The sequence below is a fragment of the Octopus sinensis genome, linkage group LG22 (genome assembly GCF_006345805.1).
Source record: "Octopus sinensis linkage group LG22, ASM634580v1, whole genome shotgun sequence".
In the NCBI taxonomy this organism is placed as follows: Eukaryota; Metazoa; Mollusca; class Cephalopoda; order Octopoda; family Octopodidae; genus Octopus; species Octopus sinensis.
The window spans coordinates 15,726,950-15,751,574 of NC_043018.1; the positions used below are offsets into that span (position 1 = coordinate 15,726,950).

The following is a 24,625-nucleotide window of genomic DNA, read 5'->3' on the forward strand; positions in this document are numbered from 1 at the left end:
GTGAGACATATATATATATATATATATATGTGTGTGTGTGTATATATATATATATATGTACATATATCATCATCATCATCATTTAACATCCGCTTTCCATGCTAGCATGGGTTGGACAATTTAACTGAGGTCTGGTGAACCAGATGGCTGCTCCAGGCTCCAATCTGATCTGGCCAAGTATGCCCTTCCTAATGCCAATTAATATACATTCATGTGTATATATATCCAGACACACAAATATACATATATTAATTATGATACCTATATATATTAATATACATAAATATGCATATATAAATACATATATATATATATATATATGTATACACACACATATATACTATCATGATGATAATGTATACAATAGAAAAGAGAATAACAGAAATAAATGTAGTAATAATGAAAAAATAATGTGAAAATAACAACAGTACCATAATAAACATAGAATATAATATAATATAGAAAGTGTAATAAAAATTATTAATTTCGTAGTCCAAGTTCCCAAATTTGCAAATATTTCTATAACGTGGTGTGACATGAATAGTGATATTTCAAGCAAAACCCATTTTGTTTCAGTATTTTCCTATACTGGTGTAAAGCCATGAATCTTGGGGCAAGGACCAGTTAATCAAACGGAGGTAGCCATACATGTTGGGCACTTTATTTTATCAAACCTCATCATCATCGTTTAACGTCCGTTCTCCATGCTAGCATGGGTTGGATGGTTCGACCGGGGGTCTGGGAAGCCAGAAGGCTGCACCAGGCTCCAGTCTTATCTAGCAGTGTTTCTACAGCTGGATGCCCTTCCTAACCTAGAAGAGAGAAATACCACAAGGTATTTTTGTTCATTTCCCTGTCGTTTCAGCCACCCTCTTTCCTTAACAATAATCCTTTCTACTATATTTAGTGGCCCCAAATGGGATGAAAGGTTAAATCAATACTTGGCCCGACACCTGGACAGCTTTCTAAGAGACTGAGAAATATTGGGATTGGCACTCGTGTTGTTGAAACCACAGAAAAGTGTACCCTACTGAATTCTGCTAGAATCCTGCTAGAATCCTGAGGAAGATTTTTGAGATTTGAGGAAGTTTCCAATTTCAGCACAAGGCCAGCTATTTTAAGGGAGGCAACTAATTTCCCAAGTGAGGAATGGCAAACTTTATCTATGGGTTTTAATTTAGGCCCAAAACCACAAAGGAGAGTTTTGCACAAAACCTAATCACCAATCTTGTCCCTTAATCATACAAACTTGCAGAAATTTGTGAACTTTTCTAAAGAATTCTTGCCAACACAGACCATACTTAGTTTCTTCAGATTAGTATTTTGATAGAGTTATTGGTTGAATGACTGATTGGTACTTTTTCTCATATTAGATCAAATCCATGAATTAAAGGGAAATTTGTATTTCTTCTCAGCCACTCGTTTCCATAGTATATAGTTCATATTTCATAAATTTGGCATTATAGAAAATATAAAATTTCTTTTTCCTTTCTTCTCTCTCTTCATCAAGGGTGAAGAATCCTTTGTCTCCAGATGAAAAATTTGACCCATGTTCAATTTTCAAGCTTCTCACTAGTGAAGTTTCCAAAACCCATACAAGAACAGAAAATAAAAAAGGGTTGGAGGGTTTCAAGTTCAAACCCCAAAACAAAAAAATATAAAATTGTATTTGTAGGAATTAATAAAATGAAAGATTCATTTCATTTTTGTGTTTGGTTTGCAAGATCCTTGATGTGAATTTTGTTGTGTTTTGGAAGGGTCATTATGCCAATAATAAATGACACATGCAATGGTTCAATATCACTTCTTTATTAAAAGGGTAAAAGGTAAAGATCCCCTACGGTTATGAATGACCATGAGATTGCACCTAGAAAGTTCCTCTCCAAGGCACAAGTCCGGGCAAGGTTGCTTATGGAAGACCATCAGTCGCCCATGCATACCAGCCTCCCCTCTCCACACCACCGATATTGTCCAAGAGAAAGGCAAAGGTTGACACCAGTGACGTTGCAACTCATTTCTAAAGCTGAGTGAACTGGAGCAACGTGATATAAAGGGTCTTGCTCAAGAACACCACACACAGCTTGGTCTAGGACTCGAACTCACTAGCTCGTGATTGTGAGCCCAGTGTTCTAACCACTGAGCCAGGCATCTTCATTATTGTTAGTTTATTATTCAACCAATTGACAAACAACAAAGTGATATTAAACCAGTGCTTGTATTATTATTTTTGACATAAAGATCCTCTGAAAACTCAGAAAGGTTCTTTATTTTTGTTCTGATATGCACACATCCCTTCCTCCTAAGGATTCTTACACACCTGTTTTATATAACGGTATTGAAAAATTAATGGCCAACAACTGTCTGAAATGGTGTGGGGAGATGGGGGGGGATGTGATCAGTGGGATGGTCATTTGGCAAGTGATGGCTACGGGGACATCTTTTCCTCTTTCGGAATTAATGTTTACAGAAGTATAATATTTAATAGACACATGAAAATATATACACATATACCATCATCATCATCATCATCATCATCATCATCATTTGATATCCATTCCCCATGCTGGCACAGGTTGGATGGTTTGAGAGGATGACACAAGCCACAGTGCTGCCTACGTCAAGCTCTGCTGTTAGCATTGGCATGGTTTCTGCAGTTTGGAGGCCCTTTCCTAAAGCCAACCGTTTCATGAACACTGCTGGGCTCCTTTTCCATGACACTAGCACGAGTGAGGGCCCTGAGCAACTTGCAAGACAGAAATAGAACATATTTGTGTGCATGTATATATATATATATATATGTGTTTGTGTGTGTATGTGTGTGTATGCATATATAGATAGAGGGTAATGGGTAAAGACCCCCTTCTGTCATGAATGACCATGGGATTGCACCTAGAAAGTTCCCCTCCGAGAGAAAAGTCCAGACAAGGTTGTTTATGGAAGATCAGCAGTTGCCCATGCATACCAGCCACCTCTCTCCACACCATTACATGTACATAGGGTAAAGTGTAAAGACCCCCGTTCTGTCATGAATGACCATGGGATTGCACCTAGAAAGTTCCCCTCCGAGAGACAAGTCCAGACAAGGTTGTTTATGGAAGATCAGCAGTTGCCCATGCATACCAGCCACCTCTCTCCACACCATTACATGTACATAGGGTAAAGTGTAAAGACCCCCTTCTGTCATGAATGACCATGGGATTGCACCTAGAAAGTTCCCCTCCGAGAGAAAAGTCCAGACAAGGTTGTTTATGGAAGATCAGCAGTTGCCCATGCATACCAGCCACCTCTCTCCACACCATTACATGTACATAGGGTAAAGTGTAAAGACCCCCTTCTGTCATGAATGACCATGGGATTGCACCTAGAAAGTTCCCCTCCGAGAGACAAGTCCAGACAAGGTTGTTTATGGAAGATCAGCAGTTGCCCATGCATACCAGCCACCTCTCTCCACACCATTACATGTACATAGGGTAAAGTGTAAAGACCCCCTTCTGTCATGAATGACCATGGGATTGCACCTAGAAAGTTCCCCTCCGAGAGACAAGTCCAGACAAGGTTGTTTATGGAAGATCAGCATACCAGCCTCTCCTCTCCACGCCACCAATGTCGTCCAAGGGAAAGGCAAAGGGGCCGATACAGCTTGGCACCAGTGACATTGCAACTCATTTTTTTAACTGAGCGAACTGGAGTAACATGAAATCAATTGTCCTGCTCAAGAACACAACACATAGCCGGGTCTGTGAATCGAACTCACTACTTCATGATTGTGAGCCAGACATATATATATATATATATATACGTACACACACACGCTCAAACATATATATATATATATTCTTTACACAAGGCCCAAAATTTTTGGGGAGGGGACCAGTTGATTAAATCGACCCCAGTACACAAGTGGTACTTAATTTATCAACCCCGAAAGGATGAAAGGTAAAGTCGACCTCAGCAGAATTTGAACTCAGAATGTAAAGACAGAGGAAATACCGCTAAGCATTTCGCCCAGTGTACTAACGTTTCTGCCTGCTCACTGCTTCTACACACACGTGTGTGTATGTATATATATATATATATATATATATAATATACACATACACACATACATATTTCTATATTTATTTATTTTTTTATTTTATCTAGTTTCAGCACATGAGCTGTGGCCATGCTGGGGCACCGCCATTTGGTGTTGCTACATAATTTTATACATAGTCAAGGCATCCACTCATAGAACCAAGTTGACTTTGGGTGTATGTTTATAGTGGTGGGAAACATGGCACTTAAAATTACTTTTGCTTTGAGGAACTGAACAAAAACAGGTTAAGTAGAGACAAATGCCATTGAACTCTTACCAAATGAAAGGAAGTGAGGGGTGGGGTGGGGGGGTCATCACCAAAATCCTAACTAATTAAAATTTATGTTGTTGTTATGGTGACATGAATGCATTAATTAAGTGTCTCTCATCTGGTAGAGTCAGCTCAAATTTACTCATTATGATCCCTGCTATCACTAGGGTTCAAGAGGAGGAGTCAGTAGAGCAACAATATTCCATGACTGTGCAGAGTTGGTCATTGAAGGATTTCACCAACCGGCTGGATGGTTGGTCGGTCTACCTATGCATGTTCAAGTCAGATCAAATTGTTATCAGACTACAGGGGTCAGTTCGAGATTTCAAAATATTTATTTAACCCAAAATTTGGTAAACTCAAAAACAACATGAATTAGATTTTGGTCTTTTTAGACTTCTTCAGAAAAACATGATTACCCCCCCCTCCCCGCCACCAGATTTTTTTTTTTTTCATTCTGCCACTCAATGTCAGCTTTAATTAATACTGGTTTCAGATTTTGGCACAAGGCAAGAATTCCAGGGGAATGGGAAACTTGTTCAACTGGTACTTATTTTATTGACCCCCAAATGGATGAAAGGCAAAGGCAAAGGCAACCACAGTGGAATTTGAACTCATGACATAGGGATGAACGAAAAGGGCCATTGAACGTTTTTTTACAGCATGCTAACAGTTAAGCTGACCTAACTTTAATTAATATTCATGAGGTTTTTAAGTAATTACATGCCAAACAGTAAAATATTAAATTTGTGAAAGGAAAGAAAAACCTACCTATAGACCCCTAATCAGCAGGTTAATGAGATTAAATTAAGAAAGGACTCCCATGCACCCACTCACCCATCATAATGGAATAGTGTCTTTTTTTTTCTTCTTAGATTTCAGTAAATATTGTTGATTTTTGAGAGGGGCACATGGCCACAGTCTTGGAGCAGAATGTTATCAATTAACTATATTGATCCCAATATTTAACAGAGATTTACCACAATATTTGATGGCATAAAAGACACATGGACATATTAGACTCAACCCAATTTCAACAGAGCAGTTTCAGGAAGAGAAAACAGCTTTACTGCATTAACCCTTTAGCATTCAGATTATTCTGTCAAATGTAAAGCTTATGTATTCACACCATGTAAAATTAATCTTGCATCATTTCATGGCTTTGAGATTTCAATGATGTGATTGTTTATTTTCAAAATGACACAATAAGGTAGCTATGAATGACCATATCTGACTAGTTTGAACATAAAACAGGTAGAATATTTTGGCCGGATATGGCCGGTTTAAACACTAAAGGGTTAAACCATGTAACTTAGGCCCAGCTTTGTGTACAATACCCAGGGGTGATTTTTTGAGATTTCTTTTTGAAGAAAATTGTGGTTTATATACCATCAAATACAGGACTTATTTTATTGACCCAAGGAAAGTGAAAAGCAAAGTTGACCTCAATATGAGTTGAATTTAGAGGTTAAAAATACCTAAACATAGGTATTTTATCCTGTGTTCTGCCATTTCTGCCAAATTCCACTGACCCCTGCCACTGCTAAACTTACCTAAAGACATTAAGAATTTAGAGATATTGTTATAAAACAGTAATATTCTTTGTGTGAAAATAATCTATGGGAAATGGTAAAAATAGAATGATGCCATGATCTTAAAAATACAATGGAGAGAAATCAAGGATCAAATTTTGAAAGGAAAGACATCGAAAAAGGGTTAGCTTTTGTTTTGTTTTGATTTGCACTTAATGAACTTTGGGGATTTTTAGTCCCAGTTCTCAATTGTCATCAGAATCATCATCATCATCATCATCATCATCATCATCAGGGGAATAAGTCAACTTCTTTGGAGTGTCAGCTCTTAGATTCGGAACATTTTTGCTGTTGGGAATGTTTGTACTCAGCCTAGATTTTTTGGAAACTGGGGATTTCATGTCTTGGTTTTGGTTCAGTGTCCGTGCCCTTGATGCAAAGTTGTCTTCTACAGGTGGGGAGTCATCGTGGTCCACTGTTGATTCATGTGACATCTGAAAGAGACCAGGATAAACATCATAAAAGGAAATATTAAGTGTCAGAGAGAGAGAAAGAGAATAAGTGTGTGTGTGTGTGTGTGTTGTTGTTGTTGTTATTGTTGGCCTACGCCAGGGGTGTAACCAGTCCATTTATGCATGCCTTTCCTTCATTGGACACTAAACTCTGCTTGCGAAGACTTGTTGAGGCAAGTGAAATCGAAATCGAAATCAAATTCAATTACTGGTATCCGTGCTAGTGGAGCGCTAAGAGAACCATGCAAGTGAGATCGGGGCCAGCTCAACAAGCTGACCTCCGAGCTGATCGCATGTTAAAAACACCATTTGAGCATGATCGTTACCTGCGTCACCTTACTGGCACTTGTGCTGGTGGCACGTGAAAAAACATTCGAGCGAGGTCGTTGCCAGTGCCACTGGACTGGCTACTGTGCAGGTAGCACATAAAAAGTACCATTTGAGCATAGCTGTTGCCAATACTGCCTGACTGGCCCTCATGCCGGTGGCATGTAAAAGCACCCACTACACTCTTGGAGTGGTTGGTGTTAGGAAGGGCATCCAGTTGTAGAAACTCTGCCAGATCAAGATTGGAGCCTAGTGCAGCCATCTGGTTCGCCAGTCCTCAGTCAAATCATCCAACCCATGCTAACATGGAAAGACTGTGTCACCTGAGTAGGGATCTACTTTGCATTTCTTCACGCTACAGCTAATTAATTCTCTTATGTTGCCATTATTGTTGTTGTTGTTATCATCATCATCACATAGGCATAAAAGAACAGCCAATCCTATTGATTTGAGTATTATACAATTACCAATCTCTGTGAGAAGTGAACACAGAATCTAAAGGACCATAAGTGAATACCACAAGGTATTTTGTCCAATGCTTTCACATATAACTGCTGATAACGTTAACAACAACAACAATAATAACAACAGTTGTCATGGAAACAATATACTGACCAACATCCTTGGTGCAACGAATGAATAGCAAAATGGGTAGTAGAGCAGATTGGTGACTGATGCTGCGTAGAGGTCAGCGTATCGCATCACTTGAGCAGCAAAGAAAGTCTGTTGTGAATCTGGAACAAAAAAAGAAGAAGAAAAATAAATGAAAAGAAAAGTAAAAACTGAGAATGAACGTAACTAATTTCTGGTTCTTTGCAATCAAAGACTGGAATCAAAGACATGTTTCCCTGGGAGAATGAACAAAGCCAACTTTGGTTGAGTTTGAACTCATAATGCAGATATCAGGTGTTGACATTGGGTATAGAGCTACACACATTTTAGACAGCCGGGCCAGTTGACTGGTTAATGATTTTACTAACCACAGCAATATTTGAACTTGCAATGTAAAGTCTAGCTTGTCTTTTAGTCTAACAATTCTGCCAGCCCACAGCTCTTTAAGGTAATAATAATAATAATAATAATAATAAGAGAGAGAGAGAGTGTAGGAGTGGCTGAGTGGTAAGTAACCAACCACATGGTTCCGGGTTCAGTCCCACTGCATGGCACCTTGGGCAAGTGTCTTCTACTACAGCCTTGGGGCAACCAAGCCTTGTGAGTAGATTTGGTAGACGGAAACACAAAGAAGCCTGTCATATATATATATATATAATATATATATATATATATATGCTTGCGTGTCTGTGTTTGTCCCCCACTGCCCCACCCAACATCACTTGACAACCGATGCTGGTGTGTTTGCAGCCCTGTAACTTAGCAGTTCAGCAACAAGAGACTGTTAGAACAAGTACTAGGCTTATAAAGAATAAGTCCTGGGGTAAGTTTGCTCGACTAAAGGCAGTGCTCCAGCATGGCTGCAGTCAAAATGACTGAAACAAGTAAAAGAATAAAAAAAAAGAAGAATATATATATATAGTATTAATAAGTATTAGGTAGAGGGTAGCTATTTTCTTCACTACTTCAGGGAGTGACGACCCTGCCTGAACCGAGTCCCAGGCTCAGCTGGCTCCGGCTGACAGTACCCAGTATGGGCCCCTACCCAGGGTTACAGAAAGGAGACAAACTTCAAAGAAATCCAGATTGGAGCCCTGTAGATGGTTTAGTGTTTGACTCGAGACTCTTCCGGCAGCTCCTGCAACCTACTGGTGCCAAACGTAATGCCCTGCACTCCTTTGGACAACGCCAGCAAGGTCAAGAGAGGAATCCTGACGATTGGGCGACCCAGGATTTTCTTAAATGTTTATGAATTCCATCCAAGTATTATCGTTATTATTACAATATTTATCCCATATTATATCGGTGTAGCTTGATGCAACCTCAAAATAACTGGTTCATCAGTCAGCATCATAGGGCTAATTGAAGAGGAGCTTTATTTGCATATTCAAAACATTTTCCGTAAACAAATTTAGAATATATATATATATAATATAATAATAAGAGTAAACAATTTCTTCGATGGTTTTTCAAAAAACCAACAATTATTTACTGGTAGATTTCGGCATGTAAATATAACAATTAACAGTAGGAACTTCTGTAAAGTTCGATATATATATATTGTATATAAATAGAAGGGGCAGGCAACAGGTTGCTTAGCCGCATACTGAAGAAGTTAGAAATAGCAGTCGGAGACTGTTTATTTCTATTTTCTACAAGTGGGACTCAATTGTCTATATAGGTTTAGCCTATGCTCGCTTTCTTCCACTATTTTGATGTCGCCTGGTCAGAGGTGGAGGTATGTGGCATTTGATAAATCTATGGAAGGTTGCGCCGATGAAAGACATGAAATATATATTCTTATATATATATATATATATATATATATCTTTATATCTTCCATCAAAAGTCAATAGAAATTGTAGTTGTGATCCCTGTGCTGGTGGCACGTAAAAAGCACCATCTGAACGTGGCCGATGCCAGCGCCGCCTTGACTGGCTTCCGTGCTGGTGGCACGTAAAAAGCACCCACAACACTCACGGAGTGGTGGGCGTTAGGAAGGGCATCCAGTTGTAGAAACACTGCCAGATCAGACTGGAGCCTGGTGCAGCCTCCAGGCTTCTCAGACCCTGGTCGAACCGTCCAACCCATGCTAGCATGGAAAACGGACATTAAACAATGATGATGATGATGATGATGATGATATATATATATATATACATAAAAATACACTCTACATTTAAACACATAAGAGGTAAATGTTTTTAGTTTTCATTCCCTTCAAAATTTTATCCCTAATAGTGGTTTGGAATTTAACTGTCCTCTCTAGCGTGCAGGTAGTCCTATGATGGATACCTCTTATGTGTTTAAATGTACACTGTATTTATGTAAATAATAAATAGTCTATTGACTAAATTTTTACACACTAGGCCACAGGTAATGGAAATTTCTAACATTTCAGATTACCCTTTGATATAATTCATTATGTATGTATGTAATGTATGTAATGTATGTATGTACGTACGTACGTACGCAAATACATATACACTTATGGGCATATATCACACACACACACACACATTAATGCTCGCATATATGAACCAAAGTCAGGTATATTTTACTCACCACTTCTGAATAAGCTTCCCAGGAAACCATATGCTAAATCCATTTTACATTTAACTTCCTGCAAACAAACACACAGAGACAATATTTATTAATCATTATAAGTTAAGCAGTTCATAAACTGATACAAATCTTTATATATAAAAGTGAAGTTGTGTGAGTGTCTGTCTCCTACGATTTAGATTCCTAACTACTCCCACATTTTGCGGTGCAGTTTAACCAAAAGCGGGTATCTTATAGTCGTGATTCATATTGAGCCCTTCTGGGTATTAGCGCGCGTCTACGATGAGTCTACGATTTAAAAAAAAATTTACCATCATTTTTTCCCATTTTTAATGCATTTTTTGCTACTATATAAGGGAAGTAACTCTCTAAAAATGCTTATATAGTTATTTCCCTTACAAACCCGAGCAACGCCGGGCGATACTGCTAGTTTTCTATAAAGAAACAGAGACTTCCAGAGTCGTTTCAGGGTCCTCACTCACTCACTTGCAGTACATGGTGCTGATGAAGACCAAGTGGCCAGAAATGCATTCATCATTCCAGCGGAGGCTGGCTAAGAAATTAATGTTGATGTTTTAACATCTTCATTTTTGCCTAAAATGAGAATTTTTCTCAGTAGCCAATCACAGCAGAAACTCGTTTTTTGCAGGTCAAATAAATCACAAAAATTTTTGGACTAAACAGTTTACACACATTTCAAATTTTGGCACAAAGACAGCAATTTTAGGGGCAGGATAAGTCAATTATATCGACCCTCCAGTGATCAAGGAGTGCTTATTGTATAGACCTTGAAAGGATAAAAGGCAAAGCTGATCTTGGTGGAATTTGAACCTGGAATGTAAAGAGCCAGAAGAGATACCACTAAGAGTTTTATCTGGCACACAAACAATTCTACCAGACACATTTTAACTTATACATGATTATACACATTCTGTATTACTGGTTTGACAGACATCAGCATGTGTTAATAAATATCATGTTTGCTGATTTCTATAGACAAGAGCCACATTTTTTGTTCAGTTTCATTGATATGGGGGTAGCTTTGGCTAAAGAGACTCAAACAGGTAGAACACATTGCAGCGTCTCATCGCCTGAAAGAGGAAGTTGTTCTTCAAATACAAAATATAACATTGATTAGAATAATCTTGTCTTCTTCTTGTCTTGAGACAGCATCCACAAAGGGGTGGGTTGAGCTGGCTTCATTCATCCTCAATGCTGCATCTCTCACAAATGCCGACCAGACCTGGCGATTTGAGGCTAACGACCACGTGATCTCCAACCACTCCTTATTCCAGCGGTAGATGCCATAGATATGGGGGCCTAGGTTGGGTTCCAGATCAGCCTTGACTGTCATTAGCCAGGTTTTTCATTGTCCACCACATCGCTTTTGCCAACCCTGAAGGGAAGCTGGGGCAATTGCTTCGTAGATGAATTCTCCTGGTTGACGACGGAGGGCATGACCCAGCCAACGCAGACATCTCGTTAGGATGACTTGTCGGAGGGACTAGCATAATCACATTCAAATTTGTCAGAACATATTAAGAATGCATTTATATACATCATTGTTTTGGCTATCACTGTTCTCCGTGTAAGTAGCAATTTATTTTAATATAATTTACTTTAATAAATTAGTTTTTGTAAACTTGCAACAAAGTTCAGTAACAAACAGTAATTACCTTCAGGGAATTCCTAATGTGTTGACTATTGGGATTTTCTTGAGAACTGCTGTCAAGATCTCTGCAAAAAAAACCAAAGAAACCAGGCTAGAATTGGTTTTACAGTAGAGTTACAAATGAACCGCGAATGAACAGCTCTTATCAAACTGATCTCTTACCTGTAATTAATTTAATCTAGGCACAGGAGTGGCTGTGTGGTAAGTAGCTTGTTTACCAACCACATGGTTCCAGGTTCAGTCCCACTGCGTGGCACCTTGGGCAAGTGTCTTCTACTATAGCCTCGGGCCAACCAAAGCCTTGTGAGTGGATTTGGTAGACGGAAACTGAAAGAAGCCCATCGTATATATGTATATATATATATGTATGTGCGTGTATGTTTGTGTGTCTGTGTTTGTTTCCCTAGCATTGCTTGACAACCGATGCTGGTGTGTTTACGTCCCCGTCACTTAGCGGTTCGGCAAAAGAGACCGATAGAATAAGTACTGGGCTTACAAAGAATAAGTCCCGGGGTCGATTTGCTCGACTAAAGGCGGTGCTCCAGCATGGCCGCAGTCAAATGACTGATACAAGTAAAAAGAGAAAAAGAAAGAGAAAGATGTTGATGGTGGTGTTGATGTGGCTTACCAGATTTCAGTTAGTTTGAACACTAAAGAGTTAAGCAACTTACCTGTAAATCCTTGACAGTTCCACCTCAAGGTAACTAATTTCCTCAAACAGGTGTTTTTTCTCCGTCCATACTTTCAATTCATGCCTGAGTTCAGGAATAACGAGAAAGGTTCTCCATCCTCTTTCTTTCTTAGACTTGAGAATGTCTCCGTAGATGTGATCACCGATGTATAATACATCTTTACCTGTGGCACCGATCATCTGTGATAAACCTGAACAGGACCCTGGGGGGACAAGAAGTAGGAAATATTGCATCATCATCATCATCATCATCATCATCATCACTGCCATCATTTCATCATCATCATCATCATCATCATCTCTACCACCACCACCATTTTATCATTACCATCATCAGGCCCACCACCACCGCCACCACCATTTCATCATCATCCCCACCATTTTTTAATCATCATTATCTTCATCACCACCACCACCACCACACTAGTGCAGCCATCGCCACCACTGCCACCACCACCACCACCACCACCACCACACCATTTCATCATTGTTGACATCCCCACCACTGCCATTATTTCATCATCATCATCACCATCTCTACCACCACCATTTTATCATTATCTTCATAATCACCACCACCACCACCACCACCATCATTTCATCGTCATCATCATCATCATCATCACCATCTCTACCACCACCATTTTATCACTATCTTCATAATCACCACCACCACCACTACCACCACCATCATTTCATCGTCATCATCATCATCATCATCATCATCATCATCATCATCATCATCATCATGCTATGGCCAGACATGTTTTCACGGAAGACTGGGAAGGAAGAACACTGCTTGACTGACAATGGCACTCAATAAAAATCACTAATTTACAAAGTTTGAAGAATATTCTATTTGGTATCAGACATTTAAAGCATTAAATTTAAACATGCAAAATGGCAAGAAGCCCACTGCAGCAGCATCAAAGAGGTTCCTTCTTAGCATCACCTTGTCTTCCATCTTGATGATTATAAAGTTTAAGATCATTCCAACTGAAATCTTAGCAAATTAATTAAGGATCTTCTTGACTTACCTCCAGAATATATCTGCCCCTTCTTCATAGGGCCTACGTGACATCCGATACTTAGTGATTCTGTCACCTGTTCAATAAATAATAATTAAAATCATTCACAAGTTTCAAGAAAAGTTGGGGTTTTTGTTTTTGCTTTTTTTTTTGGGGTGTTTTCCTTCTAATTAATTTCGATTGCTTTAACTCTTAGTTCATTATTCCCTGTTATATATTTTAAACACACCATTTGGATTTTGGACACTTCTGAAGAATTCACTCTGCTGCAAGCATTCAGACCAAATCTACAGAAGGTGAGTTTCACCCTTCTTCCCACCAGTTTTAGAGGCCTTGAAGAAGGCTACGGGTTGGACCAATTTTACTTGAATGAAGTATAAATAAATCATATCTTCTATGTTACCTTTCCATCCTTATATCTGTTACATTACCCCTAATCCACCAAATAATAGCTGTTTTGTTACAGTATAAATTCTTCATGTCACATCTACTTAAAAAACGATAAACATTGCCCTTTTCAAACCTAGCCAGGCCCTTGGGCCCGGTTTCCCGGTTTCTGTGGCGTATGTGTTCCCCCCCCAGCTGGACGAGATGCCAGTCCATCGCAGCGTTACTCAAGAAACAGGAAGAGAGAGTGAGAGAAAGTTGTGGCGAAAGAGTACAACAGGGGTCACCACCAGCCCCTGCTGGAGCCTCGTGGAGCTTTTAGGTGTTTTCGCTCAATAAACACACACAACGCCCAGTCTGGGAATCGAAACCGCGATCCTCCAACCGCGAGTCCGCTGCCCTAACCACTGGGTCATTGCGCCTCCACCACATCTACTTAGTTACATCTATATCTTCCAAGTCACACCTACTTAGCTGCCCTTATATCTTTCATGTCACACCTATGTCACACACACCTCTTTTAAGTTAAATTCCTTTCTTCAGTTAACCTCACCTAGTTTCATATGTTTACTCGACTTCTACCCCTGCTATGTTACACATGGCACAACTGAGTTACACCTTGTGTATCACACATATTTCTTTCATTGTTACAATGACTCATAATTCCATTGATTTCATTACCTGGTCAACTTGGCGTAGAAGGGTACCGTCTTTGAAGAACCCTGGCTTTTTGGCATCCACAACAACATAGTCAAAATATTCTGTCCATTTCTTGACAGGTTTCTTTGTCTGAAATTTAAAAAATGAAAAAAAAAAGATAAAACAATGGAAATAAACAAAGAAACATGTAGGAAATTCTAATAAATGATCCATGTGAATTTCAATACATGATCAACATAAATGTATGTATATATATATATATTATATATATAATATATATATATATATATATATTATATATATACTCTTTTACTCTTTTACTTGTTTCAGTCATTTGACTGTGGCCATGCTGGAGCACCGCCTTTAGTCGAGCAAATCGACCCCGGGACTTATTCTTTGTAAGCCCAGTACTTATTCTATCGGCTCTTTTGCCGAACCGCTAAGTGACGGGGACGTAAAACATCAGCATCGGTTGTCAAGCAATGCTAGGGGGACAAACACAGACACACAAACACACACATGCATATATATATATATAATATATATATATATACGACAGGATTCTTTCAGTTTCCGTCTAGCAAATCCACTCACAAGGCATTGGTCGGCCCGGGGCTATAGCAGAAGACACTTGCCCAAGATGCTACGCAGTGGGACTGAACCCAGTACCATGTGGTTGGTTAGCAAGCTACTTACCACACAGCCACTCCTGCGCCTATATATATATATATATGTACAAAGTTTCATTAAAAGATACCCATTTTCCTAAAAGTTATGAGGGAAAAAAGTCAGATCATGTGAATTTTTCCAAACTCCTCTCTCTAGTCCCTCAGAAAAATTCTTTCCCATAAATCCCTATATACTTTGAAGCCACAATATCTGAGCGGTATTTGTAAAAACGTTTCTTCAAAGATATCCATTTTTCTGGATGTTATGAGGCAACGTATACATCTATAGTTATGCCTGTTTATTTATATGATTTATTTCATTTCATCTTTATTTCATTCATTGTTTGTAATGTTCTCTCTCTCACACACACACACCACACATTGCAAAGCTTATAGATGGGCTGCTGAACTGGAATTTCTATGTTGCTTTGAGGGGAAGGTAGAACTTGACAAATTGCTTCCCCTTCTATAGCTGGACTACCTTGACGTTTGTTTTAAAAAGGGGAGATTATGACCATGCTAAAACAAAGAAAGCAATACTTACTAAGCAAGTGAATACCATTATACAAAGAAATAATTAGACGTAAAATATCATAACAATTATTAGAATTGGGAATCAAATGTGAAAACATTATCAAGTGGCTAGCAGAAATCTGCTAGTTATAGTAATAAAGTAACAGACAAAGAAAAAACAGTAACTTACCTCATTTACTGGTTCCAGTAAATATTTCATAATTTTCTGAAAAAGAAAAAAAGAAAAAAATATTGATTTTGAGAATGAGGAGACACATGCACACACATCTTTGCCTTTATTTATAGAGAGATTTCAACAATGGGAAATATATATATATATCACCGTGACTGACCAGGCTCTCAGATGTTGCTACACATCGCTGGTCACAATGCGCTTCGCATTGTTTTAGCCTTCAAATGATGCCACCCCGCTGGCTAAGCGAGCAGGCCAACAGAAGAAAGAGTGAGAGAAAGTTGTGGTGAAAGAGTACAGCAGGGATCACCACCATCCCCTGCCGGAGCCTCGTGGAGCTTTAGGTGTTTTCGCTCAATAAACACTCACAACGCACGGTCTGGGAATCGAAACCGCGATCCTACGACCACGAGTCCGCTGCCCTAACCACTGGGCCATTGCACCTCCACACACACACACATATATATTATATATATACACAGATATATATATATATATAGAATAAGCATATAGAAATAAATTATCCAGATGAGTATCATAAGAGCTCTCTGGTATATTCCAAGTTCTGGCTAACCTCATCAAGTAGTAAAAAGCATCAGGAATCATAATTGTCATGGATACACACACACACATACACATAAGTGAATATATATAATATATATACATATACACAGGCACATATAAGCTCATACATGCACATATATACACACACAAGCAGATATTCAGAACAGTTAGGTATAGACTTGGGAATTTACATAAGTGAAAAACGAATGTAACATGTCAAAGATGTACTCTAAGGAATGTTTATGCATTTGGCACTTAAATTGTTTATGCTGTGTGAGATAATCTCTCTATATATAAACAGCAAAATGTCTGTGTGTGTGTCCTTTATACAAATCCACAATTTTTCAGTTAGAGGGCTCGCACTTTCTATGGTCATTCAAAACCATCCAAGGGTGGTCGTGCCCATCTTTACATTTCCCCAGTCACCCCGCAAAGCCATTAAAAAATCAATAGAAGTGACTTTTTCTTGTGAATTTTCTATCCCAAACCCAATCAAAATGCCTGAAACTTGATATGCCAATTGAATGCCAGCTAGCTGTATGGGATTGGTCAGAGATTTGGACAGTACTTACGTGTATGTGCGCACACATGCAGATGTATATGCATGAACTAGCACTATGACCCGGTGTTGCCGGGTCATGGTGCTAGTATATTATAAATATATAATAAACACTGGGTGAGATGCCCCTCCCCAGTGCACAGAGTAATGTCAAATGCAGGATTGACATGGAAGGGAAGGTGAAGCACTTACGTCTGTGTATGAAAAGTTACTGTTGGTGATGAGCAAGTTTTGGGCACCGTATTCTTGAATCCTGTCAAAATAGAAACACAAACTTAGGAAATACGTTTGAATCAGGCATCATTTTAGTAACATACACATTCACTGCTACTACTGTAAATTCTACATCTACCCAGGGTGTCTCAGAAAGGTTTACCCATTGATATTTCTTAATTGTTAAAAATAAATTTAAGTTAGGGTAATGAAATTTGGCACACACATTCTAATGTAAATTGTCAATCCATTGCAGTAATTACATTTCAAAATGACCACCGTTCGCCTTGGTCATAGCCTGCAAACGAGTGGTCAATGAGTTGTATCAGTGCCGTACCACCTCTTCCTCCAACTTGAGCCATGAAGACAGAAGGGCTTTCTTCAGATCTGACACATTTGAATTGGGGGAGCGAGCAGAAACATTACTCTCTAAGACTGACTAGATAACAAAGTCCATAAGATTGATGTCTGGACTTGAGGGAGACCATATAATCTCATCCCCAAAACAGCTGAAATGCTCTTTTCACCACCTCTGTCAAATTGGATGTGTGGGCCAAAGCCCTGTCTTGAGTCTAGATGTAACAGTTACCAAAGGTTTCTGTGACCCAGGGTAACACTTTCTCATCCAACATTTCCACATAAACTTCACTGTTGACCTTGATACCAGCGTCGATAAAGATCAAGGAAGACTTGGACCCATCAAATTCAACTGTGGCCCATACAATGAGTGAAGCTGGCTTCTGATGGCATAAATGACACCCTCTACCTTCAGGCAAAACCAGAGATTAAAAAAAAATGTTATGAATACCAAATGGCACATACCGCTCAAGTAGGACAGGTAACCTGTCATTGCGCTCAATGTATTTTTCTATATCTTTGACAGTTTCATCCTTTACATTACTCTGTGGGAAAAAAAAAACATGAAATATATTTACAACTTAATCCTTTAGCATTTAAATAGGCGCAGGAGTGGCTGTGTGGTAAGTAGCTTGCTTACCAACCACATGATTCCGGGTTCAGTCCCACTGCATGGCACCTTGGGCAAGTGTCTTCTACTATAGCCTCGGGCCAACTAAAGCCTCGTGAGTGGATTTGGTAGATGGAAACTGAAAGATCCCCGTCGTATATATGTATATATATTATATATATATATATATATATATATATATATATATATATATGTATGTGTGTGTATGTTTGTGTGTCTGTGTTTGTCCCCCTACCATTGCTTGACAACCGATGCTGGTGTGTTTAGGTCCCCGTCACTTAGCAGTTCGGCAAAAGAGACCGATAGAATAAGTGCTGGGCTTACAAAGAATAAGTCCTGAGGTCGAGTTGCTCGATTAAAGTCAGTGCTCCAGCATGGCCGCAGTCAAATGACTGAAACAAGTAGAAGAGTAAAAGAGTAAAGAGTAAACTGGCCATATCTGACCGAAATATTTTATAGCATCTTTGCAAAGGAAGTACATAATTGGCCTGTTTAAAAGTAACCCTCAATCGTCAGGCAATATGCTGTGCTTAAGAAGACCTATTGAGTCAAGTGAAATCATTGTCATGGCCGATGCCAGCCCCTCCTGATTGGTACCCATGCTGGTGGCACATAGAAAGCAGCATTCGAGTGTGGCCAATGACAATGCTGGTGGCACATAGAAAGCAGCCATTCAAGCGTGGTCAATGCAAGTGCTGCTTGAGGGGTTCCGGTGCTGGTGGAATGTAAAAAGCACCATTTCAGCATGGTCAATACCAGTGCTGCCTTGGACGCCATGCCGGTGGCATGTAGTAAAAAGCACCCACAACACTCTTGGAGTGGTTGGTGTTAGGAAGGGCATCCAGCTGTAGAAACCTTGAAAGATTAGATTAGAGCCTGGTGCAGCCTCCTGGTTTGCCAGTCCCCTGTCAAACTGTCCTACCAATGCCAGCATAGAAAGCAGACATTAAATGATGATGATGATGATGATGATGGTGGTGGTGGTGGTGGTGGTGGTGATGATGATGATGATGATGGTGGTGGTGGTGGTGGTGGTGGTGGTGATGATGATAGTGATGGTGATGATCATGATCATGATGACGATGATGGTGATGATGATGGTGATGATGATGAATGTATGTATATATCATAAAAAGAGGACTGCCTCTAATTACCTGAAGATATACCCAGTCAATGGAAGCTCTGACATCTTGGAAGATTGATGTATAAGGTATATATAGATATTCAGCTTTCACCCCTGTGTCCGTCCTGTGCAAGAAAAGAGAAACAACAGATTAGTGTACAGAGAGAGAGAGGAACCTGTGTATATGTGCATATGAATGTATATGCATATATACCTAAGTATACATGCACAGCTGTACGTGTACATGTGTGCATACTCTCTCTTTTACTCTTTTACTTGTTTCAGTCATTTGACTGTGACCATGCTGGAGCACCGCCTTTAGTCGAGCAAATTGACCTCGGGGCTTATTCTTCGTAAGCCTAGTACTTATTCTATTGGTCTCTTTTGCCGAACCGCCAAGTGGCAGGGACGTAAACACACCTGCATTGGTTGTCAAGCAATGCTAGGGGGACAAACACAGACACACAAACATATACACACACATACATATATATACATACATATATATATATATATATATATATATATATATATACGACAGGCTTCTTTCAGTTTCCGTCTACCAAATCCACTCACAAGGATTTGGTCGGCCCGAGGCTATAGCAGAAGACACTTGCCCAAGGTGCCACGCAGTGGGACTGAACCCGGAACCATGTGGTTGGTAAGCAAGCTACTTACCACACACCCACTCCTGCACCTGCATGTGTATGTGCATATGCATATGACCTAGGGACGTTTACATAAACACTTGTGTAAGTGTGTATGGGTGGTGGGCTGTACGGACACAAAGTTTACATCGTACCAATTCGTTTTAGGTTCATTCTCAATGTGTGGCACATAGAGAGTCATAGCTGAACTAATTTAGGGAGAGAGTCAGTCAGGATGAGATGCAGTTTGGTTTTGTGCCAGGCAGAAGCACCACTGATGCTATATTTCTGGTAAGGCAACTGCAGAAGAAATACCCAGCCAAAGATAAACCTCTGTACTTGGCTTCTGTTGACTCAGAGTCCCCCAATCCCTTATCTGGTGGTCAATGCAGAAACTAGGAATAGACGAATGGTTGGTGAGAGCTGTACAAGCCTTGCACAGGGATGCTACCAGTAAGGTGAGGGTGGGCAACAAGTATAGTGAAGAATTCAGGGTACAAGTAGGGGTTCACCAAGGATTGGTGCTCAGCCCTTTCTTGTTCATCATAGTCCTCCAGGCAATAACAGAGGAATTCAATACAGGCTGCCCCTGCGAGCTCCTCTATGCTGATGACCTTGCTCTTATAGCTGAATCACTACCTGAACTATAGAAGAGGTTCCAGGTATGGAAGCAAGGTCTAGAATCAAAGGGTGTTAGAGTTACCAAAGTCATAGTAAGTAGGAAGGCAGATAAATTACAAATCCCTTCAGGTAGATGGCCCTGCTCAGTCTGTAGGAAAGGTGTAGGTAGAAACTCCATAAGATGTATGCAGTGTAAGCTAGGGATAGATAAAAGGTGCAGCAACACCAGAGGGATGTTAGCAGGGAAACTAACTTTTGTATGTGGAAGTTGCACAGGTACAAAAAATGCTGAAAATAAGGGGAAAATAGACTCCATCAAGTGCTGGGGGTGACAAGCTAAAAGTAGTAGATAGCTTCTGTCATCTAGGTGACTAAGTTAGTAGTGGAGGTAGATGCTCCAAGAGCGTAGCTGTGAGACAAGATTAGGTTGAGCAAAGTTCAGAGAGCTCCTACCCTTGCTGGCAACAAAGGGCCTCTCTCTCAGCATGAAAGGCAGATAGTTTGATGCCTGTGTGTGAACAGCTATGTTACATGGCAGTAAAACAGCCGAGGACATGCATAGGCTTGAAAGAAATGAAGCCGGTATACTTTGCTGGATGTGCAATGTCAGTGTGCGTGTTCAACAGAGTGTAGGCATCTTGAGAGAAAAGTTAAGCATAAGTGGTGTGCAAGAGAGATGACTGTGTTGGTATGGTCATGTGATGCATACAAGGACAGCTGTGTAAAGAAGTGCCGATCTCTAAATGTGGAGGGAACCTGTGGTAGAGGTAGACCCAGGAAGACATGAGACAAGGGGGTGAAGTATGGTCTTCAAGCTTTGAGCTTCACAGGGGCAATGACTGGTGACCGAGACCTTTGGCGATATGCTGTGCTTGAGAAGACCCATCAAGCCAAGTGCACCTGTGCTGGTGGCACATAAAGAACATCTTTTGAACGTTGGGCCTCATGGAGGCGAAGTGGCTGAGCTCCTTTCAAGTGCTGGACCTCATGGAGGCGAGGTAGCTGAGTTCCTTTTGAGCGTTCGACCTTACAGAGGCAAAGTGGCTGAGTTCCTTTTGAGTATTGGGCCTCACAGAGGCAATGACCAAGACCTTTGGCATTAAATCGTGCTTCAGAAGAAGACCCACCAAGCTGAGCAAAATTACAGTTATGGCATATACCAGTGTCACACAAATTGGTACTTATGCTGGTGGCATGTAAATGCACTCCGGTGTCACACAAATGGCACCCATGCCAGTGGCACATAAAAGCACCCATTACACTCTTGGAGTGGTTGGCATTAGGAAGGGCATCCGGTGGTAAAAAAACCATGCCAAATCAGACTGGAGTCTGGTGCAGCCATCCAGCGTACCAGCCCAGTCAAATAAATCCAACCCAGCATGGACAACAGATGTTAAATGATGATGATGATTATAAATGTTATAGACACCAGGATTTTAATCTCAGGCTGTTTCAAATGTGGATATCAATTTAAAACTGTTTACTTACTTTTCATAGTCTTTCCGGTGTGAGAAGTAATCGACGATACAGGCCAGCATGTAAGTTTCTGGAACAAAATAAACAAACATAGAGTATAAAATTGATTTATTGCTCATCTGCTTGTCAATACATGTTATGGGAATTGAGAGGGTGAATAAAAGCGGAAAAATACTTAGAAAATAATATCTAAGGTGCAGGAGTGGCTGCATGGTAAGTAGCTTGCTTACCAACCACATGTCCAAGGTGCCATGCAGTGGGACTGAACCCAGAACCATGTGGTTGGGAAGCAAGCTTCTTACAACACAGTGAACCTTGTTAACAATAAGAATAAAAAATGAAGATTATGTTTTTACATAAGTTTATTCCCCATTATGGATGTTTCAAACAGCTAGAGGAATCATTTCATCTCTATACAATGGTTTGTTTGTATAATTAATCAAGCAATTAGTCAATTAATCAATGGAACAGGTAACCCTTAATCATTCTCCTCAAGCGTTATAGTTATATGGCAGGCTTTGTTTCAGTCTCTGTTTACCAAATTTCTCTCACAAAGAATTAGTCCACCAGAACCTTTACTAAAGACATTTGCCTAAAGTCTCATACACTGGGACTGGATCCAAAACCACATAGGTGTAAGGTTAACTTTACTTTGTGTGTGTGTGTGTGTGTGTGTGTGTGTGTTAGGCACCACATTTAAAAGTAAACCATAAAGACTGCACCATAGTTTTTTTTGTCAACGATTACCCCATAGTATTTTTGTTGTTTTTTTTTCTCTCAGTGATTGTTCACCCACCCCCACACTCCACACACCCATCCATTCCCAGATTGTTCAATAGTATTTCCCAAACAATTCTTACCTGGTAAATTAAACAATGTGTTAAGAACGTAGCACCGGTTGTCATTGAGTTGTAAAAATTTGTTGGGATAGAGACGTGCAATTTCATTTCTGCAAAAAAAAGGATCAGATAAATATCTATGAAACAACCAGCAAACATTAAACACAAGAAAACTAATAATCAATTTTTTCTTCTTGACCCCTTTTTTATGTTTATCTCCTTGTCTTCATTGTCCTTCAACTAAATCTGTTTTTTATTGAAACCTCCTCATTCTCTTATACTATACTCTTTTACTCTTTTACTTGTTTCAGTCATTTGACTGCGGCCATGCTGGAGCACCGCCTTTAGTCGAGCAAATCGACCCCGGGACTTATTCTTTGTAAGACCAGTACTTATTCTATCGGTCTCTTTTGCCGAACCGCTAAGTGACGGGGACGTAAACACACCAGCATCGGTTGTCAAGCAATGCTAGGGGGACAAACACAGACACACACACTTATATATATATACATATATATACGACAGGCTTCTTTCAGTTTCCGTCTACCAAATCCACTCACAAGGCATTGGTCAGCCCGGGACTATAGCAGAAGACACTTGCCCAAGATGCCACGCAGTGAGACTGAACCTGGAACCATGTGGTTGGTTAGCAAGCTACTTACCACACAACCACTCCTCTTCACCAATAATTTACTCTCTCTCTCTCTCTCTCTCTCTCTCTCATTCCAGTTTATTTATTCTGCTTCCATCAGTAACTATTTCATTTTTCTCCTCTCCTAGACCAAGAGTTTTTGCCCAAAACATTAGAATTATCTTCTTCCTTACTACAAAATAACTTATTCTGATTGGCTAATTTTTCATACTTATGATTGGTCAAAGTAGTTTCCTTCATTTCTACTGTTTCACTTTGATTAGAAATAAGTTATTCTAAGGTGGCGACCTGGCAGAAACGTTAGCACACCAGGCGAAATGCTTAGCAGTATTTTGTCTGTCGTTGCGTTCTGAGTTCAAATTCCACCAAGGTAGACTTTGCCTTTCATCCTTTTGGGGTCGATAAATAAAGTACCAGTTTCGCACTGGGGTCGATGTAATCGACTTAATCCCTTTGTCTGTCCTTGTTTGTCCCCTCTATGTTTAGCCCCTTGTGGGCAATAAAGAAATATATATAAATAAGTTATTGCTGGAACCTAATTGAATTCCAGGCATGACCAACCAGTCTCTTTTTTCTTTTTGGTTCATATTGTGCACCTCACACTACATGATCTCAAATCTGTTTTCTTTTTTAAATGGGAAGGGGGAATTTTAAACTTTTCCAGTACCTTAACTTCTCTTAAGTACCTTAAGTACCTCATGGCCATAATCACAGATGATGGGAAACAAGAGACTGTGAGCAGATTTGGTAGACAGAAACTGAAAGAAGCCCATTGTATATATATTTTTATGTGTGTGTGTGTCTGTGTGTCTTTGTATCTGCAGTTGTCTCCACCACCATCACTTGACAACAAATGTTGGTGTGTTTATGTCCCCATAACTTGGTGGTTTAGCAAAAGAGACAAACAAAATATGCAAAGAATAAGGCCTGAGGTCGATTTTTTCAACTAAAAACCTCTAAGGCCATGCTCCAGCATGGCCACAGTCAAATGATTGAAAGAAGTGAAAGAATACATATATGCCAAGGTCTATTCCCTATTTTTTTTAAGAGGGGGTAGCCACAACAAGACACACATCAGGCATTCCATTCATTTCCCAACTCAAAGCGGCGAGCCCTGTTCTATGCTTGGGTCAAGGCATAGAACGCAACCCCCAATATCAGCAGCAGAGCCCGACAGCATATGCTGGTTCACCCCTGCCGCATCATGCCGATTCAGTACCCGTTTGAGAAACATCAA

The 24,625-nt window shown here is 39.9% G+C and overlaps 1 protein-coding gene and 1 long non-coding RNA gene across 10 annotated transcripts in view; both read right to left on the reverse strand.

Moving 5' to 3' along the window:
* Positions 1 to 436: 436 nt before the first annotated feature.
* LOC118767553 lies at positions 437 to 1,720 on the reverse strand. Its single transcript, XR_005003474.1, has 2 exons — positions 813 to 1,720; positions 437 to 674 (listed from the first exon to the last, which is right to left on the reverse strand). It is a non-coding gene; the product is annotated as an uncharacterized LOC118767553 (long non-coding RNA).
* Positions 1,721 to 4,743: 3,023 nt separating this feature from the next.
* LOC115223265 (cytosolic purine 5'-nucleotidase) overlaps positions 4,744 to 24,625 on the reverse strand; it is a 59,541-nt gene continuing 39,659 nt past the window's right edge. For all 9 annotated transcript variants that reach the window (XM_036512314.1, XM_036512311.1, XM_029793767.2 and 6 more), the window contains exons 6-18: positions 22,758 to 22,846; positions 21,910 to 21,967; positions 19,185 to 19,278; positions 17,865 to 17,944; positions 17,022 to 17,082; positions 15,704 to 15,739; positions 14,354 to 14,461; positions 13,295 to 13,361; positions 12,238 to 12,460; positions 11,571 to 11,631; positions 9,895 to 9,952; positions 7,333 to 7,451; positions 4,744 to 6,372 (exon numbers count right to left, since the gene is read on the reverse strand). In XM_036512314.1, coding sequence (XP_036368207.1) covers positions 6,124 to 6,372; positions 7,333 to 7,451; positions 9,895 to 9,952; positions 11,571 to 11,631; positions 12,238 to 12,460; positions 13,295 to 13,361; positions 14,354 to 14,461; positions 15,704 to 15,739; positions 17,022 to 17,082; positions 17,865 to 17,944; positions 19,185 to 19,278; positions 21,910 to 21,967; positions 22,758 to 22,846 — 1,303 coding nt within the window. In that variant the 3' untranslated portion in view covers positions 4,744 to 6,123. The remainder of the gene's footprint in view (positions 6,373 to 7,332; positions 7,452 to 9,894; positions 9,953 to 11,570; positions 11,632 to 12,237; positions 12,461 to 13,294; positions 13,362 to 14,353; positions 14,462 to 15,703; positions 15,740 to 17,021; positions 17,083 to 17,864; positions 17,945 to 19,184; positions 19,279 to 21,909; positions 21,968 to 22,757; positions 22,847 to 24,625) is intronic.